Here is a 13,620-nt window from a genome sequence, read left to right as displayed (position 1 = left end):
ATTTCTCCAGTGTACCACCCTATAAATCAACATTGAGCCTGATATGCATTGCAGGCGAGTGTTGCGTTGAATCCCCCTTATGCTCCTCACGTTGTGTTGGGCATCGCCATTTCTCAACGATTATACTCGACGTACGGAAGTACACGAGCATGCGGAATGGTTTGGTTTCCATATCCGCCGCTTTATTATCAGAGCTCCTCCGGGCTTTCCTGATCCGCAATCATCTTGCTCAGGGGTCCCTTCTTCACCATGATGCTCATGACCTCGTATAGCACATCGGCGGCGGCCATGGTGGTGTGCTCAGCATTGGTATCGTACGCGGGCTGTAGAACACAACACACTGTCAGCTGACCACGAAGCTTCCATCTCCGGCATGTTGCGCAGGTTGAAACCCCCCAAAAAAGAGGAAAAAGAGAAAAAAAGCAGAGAAAAAAGAAGGGGAAAAAACGTACCGCGACCTCGACAATGTCCGCCGCGATGAGGTTCAGGTCCTCGAGCCCGCGCAGAATGGTCCTCAGCTCGCGGGTCGACCAGCCGCCCGTCTCGGGGGTACCCGTTGCGGGCGCAAAGGCCGGATCGAGGGTGTCGATGTCGATGGAGAGGTAGACGGGCCGCGTCGTGCCCACGCGCTCGACGATCTGCTTGATGATGCCGCCGGTGCCGATGACGTCGATGTCGCGCGCCTCGACAATCTCGAAGCCGCAGTAGCCGTCGTTGTCGTAGTCGCTGGGCCCGCTGAGCGTCGTGCGGATGCCCGCGTGGATGTTGGTGTTGTTGGCGAGGAGGCCCTCCATGGCGGCGTGGTAGAAGTAGGTGCCGTGGTTGATGCTAGCGACTTCGGAGGGGGAGCCGCCGAAGACTTTGGGACGCCCTGCGACGGGCACACACACTGGTGTCAACAGCATGTTCCGATTCACATGACGATCGATCCCAAGAGGGCAGCCTATGGTTTCCCAAAGAAAACGCAAAGCAGGAAAGACAGAGTGGAAGGGGACCTACACGTATCGAGATGACTATCAAAATGAATCACAGAGACGGGCCCGTAGGCGCGGTTGATGGACCGGAGCAGGGGCAGGGTAATGGTGTGGTCGCCCCCCAGGGTGATGACCCGAGGAAGAGTCTTGCCCTTGATGGCAGGGCCTCTCTTGTCCGCATCCGTCGTGGGGGGGCGAGTGAGGATGTTGAAGTGTCCCTCCTCAATCTGATGGAGGGCAAACGTATTGTCGTATCTGGTATGTAGCCGTTAGCAAACTCCCTACACGTATGCACTAGTTACCCCCTTTTTCCAATGTTACACGCAGTCAAAAGACTTACGAAGTGACGGGGATGTCTCCGCAGTCTAGCACGGTGGCCCAGCTGTTGAACGGGTTGGTCTTTAGCGGGACGTTGTATCCTCCGCTGCAGAGACCTGGTCAGCCCCACGCACGCCACAGCCTTATGCCGACCTGCATGTGGACGAGAGGGGGTGTGGACGAGAGGGGGTGAAGCTTGTTGTATCATACTAAAGATTCAGTCTGCGAGATCCCTGGCGGATGCCAGACGGACCGAACCTGGCACCCGGGCGGTACGACGTTCCCGTGTCAAACGGGGCACCTATATGATTTTTTATATGAGCATATGAGCTGCAACGACCCTGCATAAGAAGGCTTATGTATGCATGTGTCCGAGGGGGAATGCGCACCAAGGAACGCAATGTCGTACTTGACGTCCGGAGCGCGGAGGCAAGGCTGGTACGGCAGGCGTCCAAATGTCGAGATGCCGGAAAACACAGAATCGGCCTAACAAGGTAGATGGGGTATCAGTAACATGCGGGACGCCCCAGAAGCAACACACGTCTGGTCCCTGCCGTACATGTACGCTATGTGCTCACGTACCTGCGTGCCGCCGTCTCCAGGCAGCGTGTTGTACCACAGGCTCTGGTGTGGCCCCGCGAGCGTCTTTTGCTCGTGCCCGGCGTGGGCTGCCGCAGAGCCCACGCACGCCAAAGCGAGTAGGATATCTGAAATCATGGTTTCCGGGGAATATGGAGGGGTTCGATGGAAGGTACCGCACGGCGAGGCTGGTGGTTTGCAGAGCGTATGCTGCAATTTATCAGCTCTTATACTGGAGACATGCTGTGATGAAGATAAGACGTCAATACGAATTTCTATTACGACCGTTGAAAGAAAAGAATAACCATATGATTCATGTAATCTCCGTCACAATTGATCCATTGGATTCAATTCCAAAGCCGACCATTCATACATATCGTGAGACGGGCTGGGCATTCATGACCACCCTGCTTGCTGCTATTCGATACCACCATCAGGCGTCTACATTTCCAGATGCAGTTAGCAGCATCATACCCCCAGTCCGAAGGCTCCGATATCAGATCGCCCGCCTGCGGTGGTGGCTATTTTGCCTATTCAGGGTTAGTCGCCCGCGACCCCCCAGATTGTCGGCTCAAGACGACATGACCAGTCGCTCCCTCGACGTTCGGCACTGGCATGCCCCGGCGGGGGGGGGTTCTGTATGATACGATATGGTTGGGGGCCAAAGACATCTCGCTGGCTGCCGGGGCGTATACTTTTACTAATCGGCCGTACTTGAAGATTGGTTATCGATCGATTCGAGCTCCGCGGCGGCTGTTTTCGAAGGTCGTCTTTGTCGTGGCTTACACCTACGCCGGCAAAACGTCGATAAGCAAGATACAAGGTTGGACGTGAAGATGATGGCGAGATCAAGGATAGTTGCCCGTGTACTTTTCGCGGATGATAGAGGAGTGACTGCCTCCTATGATGGCATGATGGCCCGCCTGCCTGCTGAAATGGTTCGCCTTGTACGACTGTCTTAGCTGACTAGAACGTCAGTCGTCTCTTAATCCAGCTTACTGTTCTGCCTTTCAGCTCCTCGGAACAGTCGTGTTGCTGTCCTGCCACCAGACCAGACATTCCCCCTGTCTTCCGAGTTTCCTCGCGTCACGTCAACTGCGACGACCGAGCAATATGGCAAACGACACGGCGTCAAAGTTCCCAAAGCCCCTGCTCATGGAGCCAAACGACCACGACGAATCTCTCGCCGACGAATCGTCGCCCCTGCTGCTGCTCCCTCGCCTCTCGTCCCGCGGCGGCGGCGGCGGCTCTCCAACACAATCAGAGTACACCGCGTGGCTCCAAGAATCATGGTTCCTGACAAAGGCCTCCGTGCCAGTCATCCTGGCCTACATGCTGCAAAACAGCTTGCAGACGGTCTCCGTGCTCGTCGCGGGCCGCCTCTCGTCCGAGGCCCTCGCCGTCGCCGCCTTCTCGTACATGTTCGCCATGGCGACGGCGTGGCTCATTGCCCTCGGCGGGACGAGCGCCCTGGATACGCTTGCGTCCAGCAGCTTCACGGGTTGCAAGGACAAGGGCAACTTGGGACTTCTCCTACAGCGAGGCTTACTCGTGCTGACGGCCTTTTACCTCGTGGTTGCCGTTGTATGGACCTTTTCCGAACACCTGTTTCGCGCCCTGGGACAGCCGGAGGAGATTTGCATTCACAGCGCAAAGTTCCTGCAGTTGTTGGTCCCCGGCGGTCTGGGGTACGTGTGGTTCGAGTGCATGAAGAAGTTCCTCCAAGCGCAGGGCATCTACCGGCCGGGGACATATGCTCTGATGATAACCTCGCCGCTGAATGCGGTGCTCAACTACGTTTTCATTTACACTCTGGATCTGGGGCTGTACGGTGCTCCCGTGGCGACTGGCATCTCCTACTGGCTTTCCTTCCTCCTGCTGGTTGCGTACTCGGCCTTTGTCCAGGGCAAGGAGTGCTGGGGCGGGTTCAAGCCGAGGCAAGCGCTGTCAAACTGCGTGCCATTCGCCAAGCTGGCGTTCCTGGGGGTCATTCACGTCGGCACGGAGTGGTGGGCGTTCGAGATTGTCGCCATCGCCGCCGGTCGACTGGGGACCATCTCCCTCGCCGCCCAGTCCGTCATCATGACGGCCGACCAAATCATCAACACCATCCCCTTCGGGCTCGGCGTCGCAGAGTCCGCCCGCCTGGGCAACCTCCTCGGGGCCAAGGACCGGCGCGGCGCACGGCGCTCAGCGCACTGCGCGGCGATACTCTCCGTCCTGCTGGGCGCCGTGATGCTCACCGTGCTGCTCGCGACGCGCAACGTCATCGGCGGGCTGTTCAACGAACACGACGAGCGCGTCGTCGCCCTCGTCGCCCACGTCATGCCGTACGTCGCGCTCTTCCAGATCGCCGACGGGCTGAACGGCAGCTGCGGCGGGGCGCTGCGCGGCATGGGAAGGCAATGGGTCGGCGCGCTGGTCAACTGCGTGAGCTACTACGGGGCGGCGCTGCCGGGGGGCATCTATCTGGCCTTTTACCGCGGATGGGGGCTGGCTGGGCTGTGGTTGGGCCAGTGCGTCGCTCTGTCGCTCGTGGGAGCGTTGGAATGGATCGTGGTTGGCTTGAGTGACTGGGACTCTGAGGTTTGCAAGGCAGCTGAGAGGCTGAGAGAGGACGACGATGTTAACAGGCATTACATGGACAGACACTCCAACTACTAGAACGTGGAGTATATTATGTAGAAGTCTTTGAGGTTTTGAAAAGCAACTCGGGCGGCCATCTGTCGAGTTAGTTAAAGTCGTGAGATCAAAGAACACCTCCGTATAAGTCTCGCAAACGTTGTCATCGGGACCACGATTTGCGACAAGACGTGGCGCATAAAGTCAACGAAAAGAACGCGAAGAAAACGTAAGCTCCGATTAGTCAAAGAACACCGCCAACTTCTCCGACGGACATGCGTGGTATGGGCGACGTGACGTCGGGGGTCTCATCATACCCTCCGAGTCAGCCCCAGGCCAGACCGGCGTCGAATGATGATCCCCCGCCCGCCCCCGCCTGCCTCGCGTGGCTGACCCAAGCGGTCAACATGGAACAGATAACGGCACCACCACCACTAACATCCTCGCCCGACGGCGGGAATGGCGGACAAGCAAGGGTCGAGATAAGAGAGATGGGGGAGGGGAGGCAAACGTCACTTCGTCCTGGGATCCGGATTGGCGCCCGGATCAACGTGTCTTACCCCCTCCCCCTTGTCGCTTCCCCCCCCCCCCAAGACGACCGCCGCTTCGGTAGAGGACGGCTTGGCATCGCGGGGGTGCGCCCGTGGTTGGATGCTGAGCACTTGACGTCTTGATGTCCATGATATCTTCGATAAGGGTTTTAAAGAGAACAGAGAGAGCCCACCGAGCGAGGTCGAGCCTGTCTGGCCATCCAGCATGTGAAGAGATATCACAGCCTCCAGGCACGCGTGCGAGGGCTCCTTCAATCACTCGCCATGATAAGGGACTTTCTCGGCTGCCCTTGGGTTGACAGCCATCCTACGGTACTTGGTAGAGCGAAAGAGAGAGGCCAATCATGGCCATGACGTCCGATTTGACGTACTGCTGCTGGTATGTTGCATACCCATTTGCGGCGGCCGGTGATACGACAATGTCTTTCGCCAGGGGAATGGGGGGGTAACGGGGGCCTGGCTGGCTCAGGACATAATAAAGAGCACTCTCGCTGGGAGGGATGCCACATAGAGGCCTACTATTAAGGCTCCGAAGCAGGCTCCAAAGCTGCTGCTGTTCCCAGCGCCCGCCGCCATGGACATGGATGAGAAGAAGACGATTACTACTACTACTACTACTACTACTGCCGTGCAAGGGACGCCTTTCCGCCCAGAGCTCAGCGACAGCAGCACCGACAGGAGCAGCGGCGGCGGCGACGACATCACCACCGCGCACGAAGTCGTTCTCGGCAAAGATGGCTTCGAGCTCTTCCCCCAGCCGGTGGCCGGCGACCCCCTCGATCCGCTCAACTGGTCGTGGGCCCAGAAGCACTGCATCTTGGCCATCATCATGGCTCTGTAAGTTTCACGGCGCTCACTCATACACACACACACACACACACCAGCCGACTATCCAACAGAAAAAGAGAGAGTAGTACAAGTCATATAGGAGAAACCCACAAGTCTGACGTTTCGAAACTGAAAAAAAAAAAAGGTACTTCATGTTCACCTACATCACCACCACCACCGTCCCCTCGTTCCCCGCCCTGCAGGCCAAGTACGCCGCCTCCCTCGCGCAGCTCAACTGGACCGTCGCCGTCCCCGCGCTCGGCCTCTCCCTCGGGCCCCTCCTCTGCGCCCCGCCCGCCGACACCCTCGGCCGGCGGCCCGTCCTCGTGCTCGGCACCGCCGTGGCCCTCGCTGCGACCGTCGGCGCCGCGCTCGCCCCCGGATACCCCTCGTACGCGGCGGCGCGCTTCTTCCAGGGCCTGGGCGTGAGCCCCGCGTCCAACGTCGGGCTCGCCGTCGTCAACGACGTCTTCTTCGCCCACGAGCGCGGCGCGAAAGTCGGCCTGTGGGTGCTGGCCATCGACCTCGGCTTGCTCGTCGGGCCGCTCGTCGGCGGGTTCGTCGTGGGCCTGGAGGCGGGGGATGTCTGGGTGCAGTGGCTGGCGGCGATTTTCTTTGGCGTCATATTGCTCGCCGAGGTGGCTTTCTTGCCTGAGACGCTGTATCCCCGCCATCACATGATGATGGTGATGCGTTCTGCGCGGGCGATGGCGCGGCATCATGGTTGTTCGCCGCCGCCGTCGCCGCCGCCGCCGCCGCCTGTGGAGGGAGACGGAGAAGAGAAGCCGTCCACCGTCGAGACAGGGAACAACAGGCTGCTGGTGGCTGGCGACGTCGTTGCCCGGACCAAGAGCCTCGCCTTCGCAAACGTCAAGCCCCTGCCGGGCATCGCGCACCCCAAGCCACATGACACCGTCGTCCGCTTCCTCAAGACGTTCAAGTACGCCGTCGTGCCCATATCGGTCATGACGTACTGCTTCGGCTGGTACTGGTGGGTGCTGTCGGTGGTCACCGTCCTGCCCATGGCGTACGCGACGTTTTCGCCTCGAAGCCAAGGGTACGTTTGTTGCGCGAACCGCTGCTGCCCTGCTTCTTCTCTCTTGTCACTTCTGAGGGGAAGACTGTAGCTTGCTTGCTGATGTGAGTAATAGGTTGCTCTACATCGGGCTCATTGTCGGAACGCTCGTCTCGGAGGTCTTGTGCTCGGGCAGCTTGAGCGACTGGCTCATCGTCAAGCTCGCCCAGCGCCGCGGCAGCAGCCTCGCAAACACGCCCGAGATGCGCCTCTGGCTCGCCTACCCCGCCGCCATCCTGACCGCCGTGGACATGGTCCTCTGGGGCGTGAGCGTCGACCGAGGCTACCACTGGATCGTCGGCCAAGTCGCCCTCGCGCTGTGTAAGTCCACAGTCCACAGTCCACCACCCACCCAGCAGACACCAGACCTTGGGCCATTGGTTTGGCCTCCCGCGGTTACCTGAGCACCTACCTGCGCCAAGTTACTTTGTTGTTGTTGCTGACGATGGGAGCGGAACGCTTGCGCGTGAGGTAATAGTCGGTGCCGGCATCCAGATGGGCAACACGGCGGTGTGCTCGTACATCTTCGACGCATACCCGAGGCAGAGCATGTCCACCATGACCTTTTACGCCGTCATGCTCAACCTGTCGGCCTTCGTCGACCCCTTCTTCATCGTCCCGTGGGTGGAAAGTGTCGGTTTCACCTGGACTTTTGCGGGCCACGCCATCATCACCGTCTTCTTTTGCGTCCCCGTCATGGCTGCGTTGCATCGGTTCGGTCCGTGGCTGAGGGACAAGTCCGGCACGCCTTCATGGGTGAACCCCGAATTGAGCAGCCACGCTTCCCCGGTAGAAAGCTGAGTGGACCTGGTTACAGCAGCGATGTGGTTGGTACGGCTAGACACAAGACGAGTTACCGAGAGACACATGTACTTGTTTGAATGGTTCATATACGTGCGTTATGGTCATCCTATGGCATGGGTATATACGTCATTGCACCTAGGTCGAGTGGCACGAGCTGGTAGCTGGCCTGTGTACCAACTCTATACATAGAGATATTCTCTCTACATTTAGCAATTCCCAAATAAAGAAGCCAGGACGCCCTCTCCCATGTCAATAATGACAGAGCCGCCGCTGGAAAAGTGCACCAATCGTCCTTCCCCGGAGAATAAGTTGATCTGGATTGAAAGTGAAGAGTCTAGGCGAGACGGGAAAAGGGCCGTCTTGCCACGGCCCGCGGCGAAGCCAAGCCGGCCGTGGCCATGAACAAGTGCCGAAGCAGCTTAGAAGGCCGCGGCGGCAACGGCAGCGGCCAGCGCGGCGGCAACGAGGCCCTGAGCCTGGAGGCCGGTGGCAGCGCCCGTGGGCACGGTGGGGGGGGCGGTGGTGGACGTGGTGATGACCTGGACCGTGGTCGAACCCGAGGGGCGAACCGTGACGACGGTGGTGCCGGGCGCCGTGCCGGTGGGACCAGCAGTGCTGGTGGAGTTGGAGACGGACCAGTGGGCCGACGACGAAGAGACGACGGGGACCGACGACGTCGAGTTGATGGAGGTTGGGACCACGACCGACGACGTGGTGGGGGCCGCGGAGGAAGTGGCCGGGGCCGACGAGGTCTTGAGCGGGCAGTTGGTGACAGTCGGGTGGCACGAGGTGATGGTGATGGTGCGCGTCGTGGTGGACGTCTGGGTAGTGGTGCTCGTGGTCTCCTGGGCCGCGACGGCGGCGGCGGCAAGGAAGGCAACGAGTCCGGCGGCGTACATGTTTGCGATTGGATTGGTAGTAGTGTTTCCGAGAGTGACTGACGGTGGTTGACGAGTGGATGGCGCGACAAGGTCGGGTCGGTGCTGATGAATGAGTGAACGTGTGGGTTGACTTGCAACGCGCGTGAGAAAGGGAACGAAAAAGGACTCTTGTCGTCAAGACAGATGCCGGGATCAAGGAGCGTGGGTTGCGAGCAGGCAAGAGGAAGAACTGGCGAGAACGGGCGGGCGGGCCGCCTGAACTTAAAGGGTCAGTTGCGCTATTCTTGTTGACTGCCGGGGCCAGAAAAGTCTGACAACCGAGAGCGGCCGTGGGGCTCGCTGACCGAGTCGAATCGAATCGCAAAAGGCCTCACATCTCATCGGTGCGGTGCCTGCCATCCTGCTACGTACTAAGTTAGTAGGTACGTACGTACTACGATCGTGGCTAGGCGCGCAAACCCCCTCCCCCCCCCTTCCCGTCTGTTGGCGTCGCCGTTTGGCCGTTTGTTTCGATCCCTTTAACAGTGCTAAGGCTGCTCTCAAGTCTCTTGCAGGGATGTTAGCCAATGATGGCCCATCGGAGAGTGCGGTACTTTAGGTTGCTAGCGACCTCCACTATACGAGAAGTCCTGGCTACGCTGCTATCGACAGATAGCTACATGATCATCGGTGCAGTTTACACGCTGGATCACGTAGATCCATGTAGAGGAGCGCGACACTTCTTTGTGGAGACTGCGACCTGGGGGCAGCCTTAGCACTGTCAAAGGGATGGACCCGCGGCCATGGTGGATACACACGCACGGTGCGGTGGGCACAGATGGTGCGTTGGCGCCCTCGGAGCCAGGGGCGGCGCACATCGTGATTGGGCATGGCGACGGTGGCAGCCCGCGGTGGATCGTGAGATGCGCCTCTGACTGGGTGTACCTTGCAGGCTGGGCCCGGGACCGACTCGCCGTGAGGGTGCCTGTTTCTCTCCCCTTCCACCGTGCCATGCCACTCTCACACCATGCCACACGCACGCACACAAGAGCCACGCAGCCCTCCCACTCGCTGGCGACGCCACCAGCAGGTTGGGCTCCACGCGAGCCACGATGGCGGTTGGGTTTGCCACGTTTTTGGTGTGCGCTGCCGCGTCTTCAACTCGAGTCGTCGAATTTTTTGGGGCCATGAAATTCTCGTATCGTCTGTCTCCTACAGGATATGACATTGCCTGTTGGTCGCTGAAGCCGTCACATTGGGCGCTCCCGGGCGGGCCGTGGAGCGAGTGTGCCATGACAATTTCCGCTTGCCGATACCGTCCAGGGCGGCATGTACTTGCTGTTGCTGTTATTAGCCGGTCCTCGAAACGAGGGCCCGGGCCAGCTTGCAAGGCTGTGAAACCACGCCACCGAGCCCGTGGCATAATGAAGGGTCGGCCAGGCGGCCGCGAATAGAGTTGCGAGCGCCGCCAAACATGGTCGTCGAGCTGGTGCCTCCTCTCCCTGCTGTTCGTCTGGTATTGTACATACCGTACGGCGCAAGGACGATGGCGATGGCTTTGGGCTGCGATGCTGTCCACACAGTCGACGTACAAGGGCATAAGGGGTCGTGGTACTTCATGCTCGATCAAAATTGCGGTCCTGCGCTGCGTAACCAAAGACACGCGGCCGAGACAGGCGGTCCAAACATGTCCCCGAGGCGCAGGACGGGTGGAACATGTCATGTCCCGACGGTACACCCGGTGATTCATCTCACGCAGGCCCGGCTCGTCACACAGACCGGGGCCAGCGTACCTGTTGTTTGTTTGTTTGTGCGGGGAGGGGAGCTCCATCGCGGGGATGATGCGGCAGGATCTTAGTACGTAGTACAAAGCACAGTACGTACCTACTGCACACGAGATTGGGGGCCCGTTTCGTTCGGAAGCCCGGACTGCCTCGAATCGGAAATGTGCGTTTTTGGCGGTGGACGCGGTCCCGTCGTGACTCGTGCGTGATTGCAGGATTGGAGACGGAGGGCTGGGCGAATGACTTCAAATGCGTAACCTGGCTGGGGGGACCCTTCATCCTGAAAATTTGATCTACGTACCTATGATGGGACTGCCTGAGAAGGCTTAGTCATTGGTCTCAAGTAAAAGCAGGAGCAGAGCAGATCTATTGCATTGTACGAGGTACTCTGTACAAAAGGGAAGGAAGGTGCTTATCCGGAGCAGCTCATCCGGGAAAGGAGCAAGTACGAAGAGGTATACTGTACCTGGCAGCACTGGTTCGGACTGTTTAGACGGCGGAGGTTCCAGGTGCCTACGCACAGCACTGCGTCGACGCGGGCAGACGCAAAACTCCAACAGGTCGACTCGCTTGCACCGTCGCTGCTAAATCATGACGAATGCAGTGCGGGCCGCACAGATAGAAAGTGCTGGCCGCACAAATGTACCACTTTTATTGTTTTCTAGCCAATGGCGTGCCGCGCAGCCCCAACCCCAGGCACGCAGGCGCGGGCCGCCCACCGCAGCCCATTGCAGCCCACGCAAAACACCACACAGCAGCACGACGGGCAACATCACCGCCACGCCTCTGTCAACGCGCCTCAAATAGCCATATCGCGGGCCCGCAGCCAAGGGCAGAAGACTGCAGACGACGACGACGACGGCCGAGAGGGCATCACGATGTAGCCACAGCGGCGGGTGGCGGGCGGCGCGGGGGGGGCGGGCTGCTTGGGCCCGTCAACGGCATCACGAGCGGCGGCAGCTTTGGCTTCGCAGCCAGCCCGGCCCGGCCCGGAACAACATGGCCCCGATGTCATGACATCGTGAGGAAACAACGGAAATGTGTTTTTTGGGCCCTGCCGGCGCCGTGGCCTCGTCGGCCTCGGTCACGGGCGCAAGCATAATTGGTGGCAGGCGCGGGCGAGAGCGCGGCGCCCTCACCACCCGGCACGGTACGACACGGCACGAATAAACAAGTCCCCAATGTCATGATATCGTGAGGAAATAGCGGAAACGCGTTTTTTAAGCGAATTGAGCCGTGCCGGCGCGAGCGCTGCGTTGTGACGATATAGTGCAACTGAAATTCAATTCAGATGTCGGCGTGTGTTGCGGCGCGCCAGTCTCGTCCCATGCCTGCGCACTAAAAATGGCTGGCACGGCATAGGGGCGGGGCGCGGACCTAGAAAAGTATAGAACATTTATGCGGCTAGTACTACTCTATTATAATGTATTAAGTATAAGCCGTTGTAACGGCTCACTCGCCAGATATCAGTTTGGTAGTCAGGTAAGAGAAGCAATAGTGTGGTCAGACGATCGTAGGGGTGATAGTATTGCAAGACTGAAGCTTGTAGGTTCAAGCTTCCAGTTCGCTAGCTAGACGGGCTCTAATACCCCATGGTTCGGGGGCGTCACGTGCGTGCCCCAATTCTCTGCCTGGGCTCGCGTGTGTGCGTTCTGTCATAGCACTTCATTATAAGGGGGCCAGCGCGGCTGGCCCGGCGTGGGGGGGAGCCCGGGGGTGGTCTCGGGGAGGGGCAGCGCCCCCTCGCCCGCCTCCCGCCTGGCCGGCCGCGGGTGCAGGGTAGGCCGCCCCGACTTGGTGTGCCGGCGCGCCTCGAGCGCCGGGTGCAGGGCATTATTGCGGGAAATCGTCGAGTGGCCCGCGGGGCGCAGGTGGCGCGCGGGCACCTGGGCGGGCCCCGGAGGGCCTACGGGCCCTGGGGCCGGGCGCTGGCGGCGGCTGCCCGCCCCCTGGGGGCGCCCGCCCGGGGGCGGGCCCGGCGGCGGGCGCAGGGTAGTCAAATCGCGGCGGGCTGTTAGTGGGCGCGGGGCCGCTGTGGCCTGGCTGCTGGGGGGTCTCGGCGGGCGGTCGGGCGGGCTACCCTGGGGCGCCCGGGCGTCGCTGGTGCAGGGTAGGCGGGCTACCCTGGAGCGCCCGGGCGTCGCTGGTGCAGGGTAGGCGGGCTACCCTGGAGCGTTTTGTCCGTATGGCCTGCCTCAGGTCTTTGCGTCATGGTTCCCCCCCCGCCCCTCCGAGCTTTTCCTGGTCGTGACCTTGCTTATTCAATTTCCCCCCTCCTGCCGCCTCTCCTGCCCAGCAGCATAGCGCAGACGGGTGCCTATATGCACCGGCCGCCTCTGAGCTGCAGGGTAGGCAGGGCGCGGCCGGCGTCACATAGCCATGGCCGTATTTCCCCGTGGCGCGGCGGTCTAGGGTAGGCCGGCGGTGGTGTAGGGTAGGCCGCCCACGGGCTACCCTGCAGCTACCCTACAGCCTCCGCCGCAGCGGCAGACGGGCGCCCGCGGGCCAGACAGCCTGCGCGGGCGTGCGCCCGTCCGCGACCAACACCCCAGATCCCGTGGTGGTCGGGCTGGGCGCGCGCGGGTCGTGAGTCGATTTTTTTGATTTCCCATACAAATGAATTTTGCGGAAAATCGAGAGTGGCCCACGAGCCGCCGGCAGCGTGGCCGCCCCACCGATGGGGTCGGCAGGTCTGTGAGAGGGGCGGCGAGAAGGCGCCCGCGGCGGCTTGGGCGCACAGCGCACAGGGCAACCGCGGGGCAGCCGGACCGCCAACGCCCCGCCAATCTCAACTGTACCGTATCCACCAGGCACCCGCGCAGTGGCCCTTTGAACAGGCTTGCAGGCTCCGGCCTCGCTAGCGAGGGGATTTCACAGCGGAGGTCGACCCCCACGAAACCGGTCGCTCAGGCTTCACGGCGTACTGGGGCTGCCCTGAGGCGGTTGGAGGCATCGCCTGCGACCGCCGACGGATGGGTTCTGTGGGCCGCTGGCCGCTGGCGAGCGCTGCACACAGAGCGACAGGGGGCAACCACGCGCTGCTGACACCGCAATGGTAGACGCAGCGCGCTGAGTCCTCCTCCCGGGGCCCCTGCGCCGCACCGCCCACAGCGGGTGAGGTGCGGCGGACGGTGGCCCTGGGGAACTGAGAGGGGGAAAGCGGACTGCCGCCAGCGGCGCACGCCGGCCTTCGGGCGCCGGAAGCACCGCCGCGCGGCGCGCCCT

General features: G+C 60.9%; 4 protein-coding genes across 4 annotated transcripts; 2 read left to right on the top strand and 2 right to left on the bottom strand.

Annotated features, from left to right (window-relative positions):
* Positions 1 to 4: 4 nt before the first annotated feature.
* On the bottom strand, positions 5 to 2,207 carry JDV02_007327 (Agmatinase). Its single transcript, XM_047988811.1, has 7 exons — positions 1,875 to 2,207; positions 1,682 to 1,778; positions 1,503 to 1,593; positions 1,315 to 1,398; positions 1,000 to 1,229; positions 453 to 859; positions 5 to 323 (listed from the first exon to the last, which is right to left on the bottom strand). The coding sequence occupies exons 1-7, from the start codon at positions 2,007 to 2,009 to the stop codon at positions 189 to 191; spliced, it is 1,179 nt and encodes a 392-aa protein (XP_047844809.1). The 5' UTR covers positions 2,010 to 2,207; the 3' UTR covers positions 5 to 188.
* A 777-nt stretch (positions 2,208 to 2,984) lies between these two features.
* Positions 2,985 to 4,535, top strand: ERC1 (ethionine resistance protein; the record flags this gene model as incomplete). The annotated part of the gene is made up of 1 exon (XM_047988810.1): positions 2,985 to 4,535. One exon carries the CDS (start codon positions 2,985 to 2,987, stop codon positions 4,533 to 4,535), a length of 1,551 nt encoding a protein of 516 aa, XP_047844808.1.
* A 1,083-nt stretch (positions 4,536 to 5,618) lies between these two features.
* Positions 5,619 to 7,942, top strand: JDV02_007325 (uncharacterized protein; the record flags this gene model as incomplete). Its single annotated transcript, XM_047988809.1, has 4 exons — positions 5,619 to 5,881; positions 6,018 to 6,929; positions 7,024 to 7,268; positions 7,426 to 7,942. The coding sequence occupies 4 exons, from the start codon at positions 5,619 to 5,621 to the stop codon at positions 7,746 to 7,748; spliced, it is 1,743 nt and encodes a 580-aa protein (XP_047844807.1). The 3' UTR covers positions 7,749 to 7,942.
* A 228-nt stretch (positions 7,943 to 8,170) lies between these two features.
* Positions 8,171 to 8,650, bottom strand: JDV02_007324 (uncharacterized protein; the record flags this gene model as incomplete). The annotated part of the gene is made up of 1 exon (XM_047988808.1): positions 8,171 to 8,650. The coding sequence occupies one exon, from the start codon at positions 8,648 to 8,650 to the stop codon at positions 8,171 to 8,173; it is 480 nt and encodes a 159-aa protein (XP_047844806.1).
* Between the last annotated feature and the right edge of the window lie 4,970 nt (positions 8,651 to 13,620).

This window comes from Purpureocillium takamizusanense, chromosome 7 (assembly GCF_022605165.1).
Source record: "Purpureocillium takamizusanense chromosome 7, complete sequence".
NCBI lineage: Eukaryota > Fungi > Ascomycota > Sordariomycetes > Hypocreales > Ophiocordycipitaceae > Purpureocillium > Purpureocillium takamizusanense.
The sequence above is the reverse complement of the archived record's forward strand: the minus strand, read 5'-3'. Positions and strand labels throughout refer to the sequence as shown.